Source organism: Canariomyces notabilis (assembly GCF_033297395.1).
Source record: "Canariomyces notabilis strain CBS 508.74 unplaced genomic scaffold N656scaffold_1, whole genome shotgun sequence".
NCBI classification, from domain to species: Eukaryota; Fungi; Ascomycota; class Sordariomycetes; order Sordariales; family Chaetomiaceae; genus Canariomyces; species Canariomyces notabilis.
In genome coordinates, this window is record NW_027041823.1 from 547,362 (window position 1) to 557,238 (window position 9,877).

At 53.5% G+C, this 9,877-nt stretch overlaps 3 protein-coding genes across 3 annotated transcripts; 2 read left to right on the top strand and 1 right to left on the bottom strand.

Moving 5' to 3' along the window:
- Positions 1-745: 745 nt before the first annotated feature.
- Positions 746-3,700, top strand: N656DRAFT_699398 (VIT-domain-containing protein; the record flags this gene model as incomplete). Its single annotated transcript, XM_064810787.1, has 2 exons — positions 746-3,057; positions 3,238-3,700. The coding sequence occupies 2 exons, from the start codon at positions 746-748 to the stop codon at positions 3,698-3,700; spliced, it is 2,775 nt and encodes a 924-aa protein (XP_064674690.1).
- A 2,542-nt stretch (positions 3,701-6,242) lies between these two features.
- N656DRAFT_793646 (glycoside hydrolase family 2 protein) lies at positions 6,243-8,398 on the top strand (the record flags this gene model as incomplete). The annotated part of the gene is made up of 6 exons (XM_064817189.1): positions 6,243-6,760; positions 6,818-6,996; positions 7,048-7,454; positions 7,517-7,843; positions 7,899-8,029; positions 8,119-8,398. The coding sequence occupies 6 exons, from the start codon at positions 6,243-6,245 to the stop codon at positions 8,396-8,398; spliced, it is 1,842 nt and encodes a 613-aa protein (XP_064674691.1).
- Positions 8,399-8,979: 581 nt separating this feature from the next.
- N656DRAFT_743079 (uncharacterized protein) lies at positions 8,980-9,785 on the bottom strand. Its single transcript, XM_064812845.1, has 2 exons — positions 9,471-9,785; positions 8,980-9,408 (listed from the first exon to the last, which is right to left on the bottom strand). The coding sequence occupies exons 1-2, from the start codon at positions 9,658-9,660 to the stop codon at positions 9,131-9,133; spliced, it is 468 nt and encodes a 155-aa protein (XP_064674692.1). The 5' UTR covers positions 9,661-9,785; the 3' UTR covers positions 8,980-9,130.
- Between the last annotated feature and the right edge of the window lie 92 nt (positions 9,786-9,877).

Here is a 9,877-nt window from a genome sequence, read left to right on the forward strand (position 1 = left end):
CGGTGATGGATGCTGAACATACTACCAGTAAATTCCTAGCACTGAGCACGGAGCGTACAAGTACAGGCATGTCGATGATGATCCAAATCATATTGAAGTTATATTTCATCTCCTTGTCACTTCCAGACCAAACTTCCCTTTCTCATAGGGCGCCTCCTTTGATTGTGCCCCTATACCGCTTACGGACACCGGTGCGTGGTTGGAACTTGGGAGCAGCCAGGTTTTCTGACCGGGTATGGAGGGTTGGAAGGCAGGTATGTACTCTATGTTTGGCCTTCACATTGCAATTAGCCGCACACATGTTTTGCACAACTGCGCAACGTACTTCGTATTAGGTTGCTTGTAAAGGGGCGTGTAGTCAGCAGCTGCTTGATTCGTCACCGTGAGTCTCTCACACGCGGGGCTAAGCTCTAAAGCGATCTCATTCAACTACACAGGCCACGGCTGCTGCCTAATAATGATTAATCGAGTCATTGAGGACGGATGCACTCACTTACAAGTTCCAACATATAAAAGCTGACGGTAGCCCCCTTGAGGAGGCATTGAAGGCAGACTACATCTTTCTTCTCCATCCTACACTCTCTCGAGTCCGGTCAGATATCTTTTTTTGCGTCACATAGACCTCACTGCCAGCCCGAGTCCGTCTGCAAGCTTTTGGAACCCCCCTTTGTCTTCCTCACGGCTTACAACCTACCAACCAATTACATACATGCTACATTCATCCTGATATCGCAACGCCGCCACAATGACAGTCCACAACCACATCTGCGGTCTCTATTACATCTTGCCCAACCATCCGTCGTACTCGAGGCCGCTGAGGGAGTACTTACCCCAACTCTCGCTCTCAGCCCATGCCAAGATTGTCTCGACGACCAGTCGGACCACCTTGACCCAGACATTTGTCAACCCTAGGGCCGAGGCCATCCCCGAGCTGAGGTACACCTTCCCTCTGTACGATGGCGTCTCGGTCGTCGGCTTCATCTGCACCATCAACAACGACCGCGTCATCCGAGGTGTGGTCAAGGAGCGGGCAGAGGCGCGCAAGACTTACACGGACGCCGTCGCACGCGGCGAGACTGCTGGTCTCCTCGAACAGCTACCGAGTGCAAGTGATGTCTTCACCACCACCATCGGCAATGTGCCCGCCAATGCCACCATCAAGGTCGACATCACGTATCTGGGCGAGCTAAAGCATGACGCCGAGGTCGACGGGATCCGCTACACAATTCCCACCTCCATCGCCCCGCGCTTTGGCAACTACCCCGGCGAGTTACTGCGGGCGAGCACACTCCGAAACGACAGCGGAATCAGCATCGTGGTCGATGTCGAGATGCCCAATGGCTGCACCGTCAGGAACGTCCAGTCACCTTCGCACCCCATCTCAGTGACGGTGGGAAACACTTCGGTCGGCACTGCTCAGGGCCAGGAGATGTCTCTCCAAAAGGCCTCGGCAACTCTCTCACAGGCTACTACAGAACTAGGCGACGACTTTGTTCTGCAGATCGTGGCAAGCGGCGTCGACAAGCCCGTGGCAGTGCTAGAGACACATCCGACCATCCCCAACCAGCGGGCCTTGATGGCCACGCTTGTGCCCAAGTTCAACCTTCCTCCCTCGCGGCCCGAAATTGTGTTCCTCTGTGACAGATCGGGGTCAATGCGGGGCGGCAATAAGATTGACAATCTCAAAACCGCCCTGCACATCTTTCTCAAATCTTTACCCGTGGGCGTCAAGTTCAACATCTGCTCTTTCGGCTCGCGCCATGAGTTCCTTTTCCCTGATGGATCTAAGACCTACGACGCTGTCAGTCTCGAGCAGGCCACCCAGTATGTGGATAAATTTGATGCAAACTTCGGAGGCACCGACATCTACAGCCCGACCGAGGACGCCATCAAGAAACGCTACAGAGACATGGACCTGGAGATCATCATTGTGACGGACGGCGAGATTTGGGACCAGGATAAGCTTTTTAACTTGGTGACCAAAAGCGTCTCTGAGAGCAATGGCGCCATCAGGGTATTCACCTTGGGGATAGGCAGCAACGTTAGCCACTCGCTCATCGAAGGTGTAGCCCAAGCCGGCAACGGCTTCTCCCAAACCGTTAGCGACAACGAGAACATGAGCGGCAAGGCAGTTCGCATGTTGAAGGCGTCTCTGATGCCACACATCCGGGATTACACCTTGGAGGTTAGATACGAAACGCCGGCTAAAGATCAAGCCGAGGATGACTTCGAGGTTGTCGAGGTTGAGAAAGTCATGGATGCAATGAGCATCGACGTTGTCGAGCCGCAACAGCAGCACAAGGAACCTCCCAAACAGCCCATCTCGTTGTTTGATGAATCTGCCAACCCGGACGTCGAGATGACCGATGCCTCCCTCGACACCACCGCAGGTGGCAAATACTCGCATGTCCCGTATGTGCTAGAGCCAAAGCTCTTGCAGGCCCCCTTTATCATCCCGGCGCTCTATCCGTTCAGCCGCACCACCGTGTTCCTACTCATGTCGCCAGGGACGGTGCAGAGGCAGCCCAAAGCCGTTGTCCTCCGCGGCACATCCGCCCATGGACCGCTGGAGTTGGAGATTCCCGTGGCGGTGCTCCCAGAGAAGGCTGAAACAATCCACCAGCTTGCCGCTCGGAAGGCCGTCAAGGAGCTCGAGGACGGCCGTGGTTGGATCTACCACGCCAAAGACGCAAACGATGACAAAGGCCAGCTGCTCAGAGACAAGTATCCGGGCCGGTACCATGACATGGTAGAGCGAGAGGCCGTCCGGCTCGGCGTGACCTACCAAGTCGGCGGCAGGTGGTGCAGCTTCGTAGCTGTCGAGGCGACTGCGGAGAAAGCCTCCGAGACAGCGGCTCCGCTGCATGAGCCCGCTTCTAGTTCATCTTCCAGATCCAGATCGTCGAGTCCCAAGCGCGACCTGACTCAGTTTATGTACCCTACCGACGCAATGTTCGGGCGCGGGGTCGGGCAGACGGCCATCGCTAGCTTCGCGCAATACGCTTCCAGCTCAACACCCAACAAAAGACTTCGCGGTCCACTGCCTGCTCCGACAACGTCGGAGATGCGTTATCGAAGACACATCACTGCCGACATGGCGGACAACAGTGGAGCGATGTCGGCGGAGGGATTTGCTCAGTTATACGAGCAATCGGCGCCACCTTCAGCAAGCCAACAAGCGGCTCAGATGGCCGGGACGGAAAGGCGTGGCGCACGCACACGCCAAACGGCCAAAAGAATGACCTTCGGGAAGGCGCCCAGGAAGCAATTAGCCAGCATGGCGGCGCGCAAGAGCGCCCCTAGCACCGGCGGTGTTTCATTGAATATTCCCGGCGACGACAAGCTCAGCCCGATCGTGGCACTGCAGACCTTTGCCGGGTCCTGGGACTGGGATGACAACCTGCTGGACCTGCTTCATATTGACGCCGACTCGGACCTGCCGGCTGCTGCGCAAGAGGTGGTGGACCAGCTTGGCGGCAAGTCAGACACGCTTGCCACGGCACTGGTGCTTGTCCACCTTGAGTTGAGGCTTGCAGATATGAAGGACCAGTGGGAGATGCTGGCTGAGAAGGCTAGGGGCTGGCTGCAGGATGAGCTGCTCAAGGAGGGCAAGTTTGGCTTGGATGAGTTCCTCGCTGAGGCGAAGAAGATTCTTCAGCTCGCTGCCATTGTTGAAGATGACCCTGATGCTAATATCTGATGCTGGATCCTACTCTTGATTTTCTCAGTCAATTTGTTTGGGCATTTTGGAAGGGAATATGGGAGCTTGCGTTGGATGAGAGTTCAGGGGGGAGCTTGAGCCTATTGTCTTGGTCTGTTTACCCCCTTTACATTCCTGATCCTCGTTATTTATATCCATGCTCATTCGATATCAATTGTCTGTCTGTTTGCCTCGAACTTCAACAAGTCAATTTCATTCGTTGCTACCAGGCCCTGATCATGCAGCTGCCATCATAGGGCACTTGGTATTTACAGTTCGGTACGTCATAGTTAGAAGAAGAGAAAGCTAGGGGTTTAGTTAGTCTCAAGTATCGAAAACCGATGAATCGGACGGCATCGCGGCCTCGCTGCATTTGTGAACACTGAATAGACTGAAAAGGAGAAGATGAGCCGTTATACCATTTAAGCTAAAATACAAAGCTCGAAGCAGACGGGAGGCCGCAATTTCAACAGCATCACTGCCCAATCGCTCATAGTAAGGTGACCTGTAGTCCAGGTTCCCCAGGCCGTCCTCCCCTTCAAGCTATTCTTCTCCAGTCTTCCTACGCCTTCTTCGAGATTGTTCGTTTTTCACTCCTGCAATCTCAGCTCTCCTCAGGCTCCCTCCCTGCTTGCTTCACTTTGAGTTCTTGACAGTCAAATCCCTGTCATAAGTCATCTCAGACAAGCCGCCAAGTATAGGAACGGGACAAAAGTCCTTGCAGGCTCTGGAGGCAGCGCCGCGCGAAAGGCGCGAGATGCGATGATAAGATTCCAGCCGTCAATGATTGAGCCAGCCGGGCTGCTAGGTCAGCGCCAATCATTTGAACTTTAATTTGCTAGTTCAAGAAATTTTCTCTTGCCAGACTAAACCGGAGATTGGCAGGAGTGGTACTTATGGATCGTTGAATGGATATAGGCTGGCGGCAGCTTGTGTCCCGTTTCGAACTTTCGATCCGTCTCAAATGAACTCGGCCGTACTACCTAGTAGATAAGTGAAATTCTGCGAGAGTTCGAGATGACAACGGGCCATGAAAGGCGAGACGGTTGGTTGATTGATGGCAAACCGCATAAACATCGCTTCATGCCAAGACGAAAACCAGATGCATAATGCATCGCATCCTGGCGTGGTGATGGCGTGTCAGCTGCTTGTTGAATGATACAAAGCTTGGTGATGTTCATTGGACGGCAAGTCAGACGGGCTCATTAAGGGCTGACAATGCCCAAAATCACAGGCCTGGATGCTTTTTAACTCTGCCTCCGACCGGGCCTTCCGGCTTGCCTACCACGACATACCTGAATGGCCCAAGAATAGACATTGTAGACCTCGAACTACTCTGAAATTTTGAAGTCTGGTCACTCTGGTGTCTCGGCGATCCGATCTTCACCTGATTTTGGCTGAGCAGTCATGTCAGTGCTCCATCCCCGATCAATATCTTGTTGGAGGCCGGAATGTGCAATACGCAGGTACTCATGTATCGGGATGATCCACTGAAGCCGGTGTTCTGCATTGCATTGATCGGTCAGGCAGCTGGCTCATCCACTGCAGAACTGGGGATGTGGGATGGTTTGCTGAACGGTGATCTCCACCAGGATTAGATTGAATAAGGTGCCTTAAGAATGGAGGATTGGAGGGGTAACAAAGTGCTTGCAATCACGTTTATTGCTGTTCATACCTTAGCCAATTGCAAGTCACTGCTAACCAGGCTTTCCCTGGCCCGCCTGGTTATGCGGCAGGAGTTCCTGTGTTACCATGGACCCGTGACCTTGCAATTGGCAAGGACAGAAGCGCCCGAAGTCGTTTCGCAGGGGAACTGCCGGTTATCCATGACTCTGACGCCGTTTGATCCCAACTTGGAAGCTGCAAAGAGCTGGTCGATCTCAAGGCACACCTGCCTTCTCCTCAGCGGCGGAGCCCACTACCACGCCGTTAGCTCAGAGCTGCAGCCTGCAGTTGCAGTTTCGGACGATTTAAGACGCCAAGATGCAACTGCTACCCTGTACCCGATCTTGGCCAGGCCGATCTCTCTTGCTTGTTGCATAGCCAAGGTAAGTGTCTGTGTGGTCACTACTGGTCAGGCAAGTGCACAGTCCTCAAGTGACCTCAACTTGTGCCGGTGAATGCTTATGTTCCATCAGATCGAAGCCAACTCGTTCCCAAGTCGGTCACGCCTAGTTATTAGACTCTCTAACAGAGTTGGGACCGCATCCCAAACCCCGCAGGTTCCGCTGACCGCTGCTCCATGAAATGGTCATGTCCTTCCCCATGGGGGTGACTACTGATCGGAGACTTGTGCCCCTCTTGGAGACAAGAGTGAGCGAGAGAATGCAGATTCTCCCACTGGGCCGGGTTGGAAACACATAAGGGCTCACTGTATGCCTAACCTTGTTAGCTCTTGTTTACTTTTCGTCCACCTTGGTAATCGACGGCCCGTTGTGATCATCCACTCAGCACCGAGGGTAACTTGTTGCTGCCCACCTGGATAGCTTTTGCTTCATCTAACATCACCGGGCCATCTCCACATTCCACAATCCACATCATCATGCCTATTCTTTTGCAGCTTGCAGTTTGGGTCTTTGCCCTTCTGCTGGCATCCACAAATGCTGCCGAGCCCTACAAGCTCATGCCGCCTCCGCTCGACACTCCTTGGACAGACAAGGTTGGAACGAATCCCTGGCCGCAGTACCCTCGCCCTCAACTTCGCCGCGATGGCTGGAAATCGCTGAACGGAATCTGGACCTACCAAGCAGCAACCGATCCTGATGACACTGCTGTCAAACCGACGCTCCCCTTGAGACAGGAAGTGCTGATTCCGTCGTGCATCGAGAGCGGAATTTCCGGCATCATGACGACGGGCGTGACCCACATGTGGTTTGGAACCAACTTCACCGTGCCCGAAGCATCCTCTCAAGGTGACCGTGTCATGCTCAATTTCGAAGCTGTTGACTACGAGGCCACTGTGTACGTCAACGGAGCAGAGGCCGGTTTTCACCGTGGAGGCTATTCACGCTTTAGTTTTGATGTGACCCAGCATCTCAAGCCTTATGGGGATAATGAGCTGTGAGTGTCGAAGTTTGTACTTTCTGAATGAAGATTGTATCAACTAACAAGTGAGAGGCTCGTCTTCGTCTTTGACCCTACCGATGATCAGAGTATTCCCCAAGGAAAGCAGAGCAAGCGGCCCCATCACATTTTCTACACTCCCTGCAGCGGCATCTGGCAAACCGTCTGGCTTGAGCATGTTCCCGAAAACTCCATTACCAAGTTAGATGTTGCCGCTGGTATGGACGGGAAGGGTGAGTAGACCCGGGATCAGGCTGGAAAGCTGTTACTGACCATGAAGCTAGTTGACGTTACTGTCCACGGCTCCAAGAATGAGAGCACACCAGTTGAGATCTCTGTACACGACCTGGACGGCGGTGTACTTCACACCCAACAAGCCATGTCTAACGAGCCCTTTACGTTTACCGTCCAGTCACCGAAGCTGTGGAGCCCGGACTCGCCCACCCTGTACAACATCACGGTCAAAATGGGCTCTGACGAGGTCAGTAGCTACACTGGTTTCCGGACCGTCTCGACCGGCATGGTGAACGGCACCCTACGGCAGCTGCTGAACGGCGAGTTTGTGTTTTGGTTCGGCCCGCTTGACCAAGGATACTGGCCCGACGGTCTTCACTTGCCTCCGACGCTGGAAGCAATGGTCTCGGACCTTGAGCTCATCAAAGATCTTGGCATGAATCTGGTCCGCAAACATGTATGCCATCCCCGAGGATTCGTTAGAGTTCTGTCTTACAGCTCGCTTACCGCGCCTCACAGATCAAGATTGAGCCAGACCTCTTCTACGAGGCCTGCGATCGGCTGGGTCTTATGGTTATGCAAGACATGCCCTCGATGCGCGTGTACCCAGAGCGCCGGCCCACTGATGACGAGCAGGTTGAGTGGGAGAGGCAGCTGGACATAATGGTTGAAGAACACAAGAGCTATCCAAGTATCGTCTCGTGGGTCATCTACAATGAGGGCTGGGGCCAAATCACCGACTACCACCCGGAGTTCGCCATCACCGAGAGAGTCCGCCGAATGGATCCGACCCGGCTGATCAATGCCAACTCGGGTTGGAGAGATCACGGAGCCGGCGACTTCTCAGTAAGCATTGCCCACCTCGCTGAGAGCGTTCGGATGGCTAACGTTCCCCATTCAGGACAACCATCACTATGCTGACCCTCAATGCGGCGCTCCCTATTATTCTCTGCCTAGCTCTCCATACGACCCGAATCGCATCGGTTTTCAGGGCGAGTTTGGCGGGCTCGGGTCCCGACCGGCAGATGAAAAGTATGATCTGAAGCGTTGCTCAACCTTCCCACCTGTGCCTTGTGCCACCTTCCGAATGCAGAGGAGCTAACATGTCTTCCTTTTCGCAGCCTTTGGCCAATCGAAACGGCTCTCAGAACCATCAACGAGACGTACGAGATGCATGCCACTCCTGACTCGTTCCACTACCGCGCTCGCACACTTCTGCGCCTTCTCCGAGAACAGGTTGAGATGTATGGCTGCAGCGGTGCCATCTATACCCAGACTTCTGACGTCGAGGCCGAGGTGAACGGGCTGGTCACATATGATCGGCGTGTAGTCCGCATTAACGCGGCACAGTGGCAGGAGGATATCAAGGCTTTGTATGATGCCGCCAAGGCCAGAGTGTAAGTTGACGGCTGACAGTCGGATCCTGGTGGTGAGGGAGCATTGCGAACGGGGTGGAGGAAGCCGGCATGACGTTTTGGCATGACCTGCTCCCTTGAACACCGCACAGCATTTTACGCACTACGTAGTTACGGCATCGTTTGCAAAAGCATAAAGTATCCTTCGGGGTATCATTACCGAACAGAAATGCACTTAGCACGAAGATGCTCCCCTCTGGTCTTTTTCTCGGACGCTCATCAGACTGTTTCTGGCTTGGCCCGAACCTGGCATGTGTTTCTCACCATCTCTTCTAGGAGAGGAAGGTGTCAGTGTCATGTAAATCATTTCACCAATCGTCAATGATGCCTTGGTTTGGTGGTCTAATGAATTCCCCCCCGCCTCTTAGGACTGGACGCTTCCCCGCACCGTGACAGCCACTCAACCTCCTCTACTAGTTCTTGCATCAGTACACAGCTGTCATGGGTGCTTAGGTAGGAACTTTAGGTACTAGTATCGGACCAGCAGCTCGGACAGTTGAGCAACTTCAAGCAGAGTGAGGCATCATGATTCAAGCTATGATGGACGGTATCATGATATGACCGTGACCCATACCTTCCAGGTTGCTCCTGGTCTTTTGATTGAGTGTGACTACTACATCAGTACTAGTGTACCCCTTGAAGAGGGATCACTTGATAGTAAGCTGTGTATCCTAAGGTAAACATATCCAGCCAGGTTCTAATCATAACCATACCCTCTTTAGTCAGGCCGCCTCGATGTCCTCTCCCTGTATTCATCAACGACTCTCTGTACCTCATCGGGCTCAAAATCGCCGGGGTAATCCAGCACCGTGTCCCCAAAGCGGTTCTTGACCGTTGGATCCGCCCCGTTAGCTACCAGAGCCTTGAAGACGTCCAGAAACCCGTGGCGCATGGCTGTATGCACCGGCCGGTCTCCTGAGAAACGGTTTGCCATGTTGAAGTAGACCGCTTTGTTCTCCTCAGTGCCGAGTAGCTCACCCAAGACTTCAATTGAGCCTGTCTGGTAGTCAGCAACAGGATCCAACTGAATAGCTTCCTCACGGGTAGTGTCTGTTTACGTGATTGTCCAGCTTTGGCAGCTATGTGTGCGGCTGTTTGCTGGAAGTCATCCTTGCAGGCAATCAGCACCTCGGCAGTGGAAGCTTCTTCCCGTGCGGCTAGGCTCTTGACGGCGGCACGGAGCTTGATGATCTCCCCCTGGCCTGCTAGAACAGAAATGTGGTGTGCTTCTGATGTCGTGATGTGCATTCTGAGATGGTGTTACTCGACAATCGTACTGTTGCACAAACTTCCCATAACATGAAGTAGCTAATGGTGACAACTAAGTATATGGTCTTGAGCAGGTTAGGTGTCTAGGTAATGCTTGTCGGTCCTCCTGATTCGAGCTCACCGGACGTCCGAAGCTGCATGCCCGTTTCTCTTGGACGACCCAAAGAGCATGAGTAAGCATGCATTTTGATTCAAC

What these genes read in the sequence shown, in the direction of transcription:
- N656DRAFT_743079 (XM_064812845.1), bottom strand. Translation starts at nt 9,660, where the DNA reads ATGCACATCACGACATCAGAAGCACACCACATTTCTGTTCTAGCAGGC. An exon ending in TGCCAAAGCTGGACAATCAC is followed by an intron (nt 9,409 to 9,470) that starts GTAAACAGACAC and finishes ACTACCAGACAG; the next exon opens with GCTCAATTGAAGTCTTGGGT.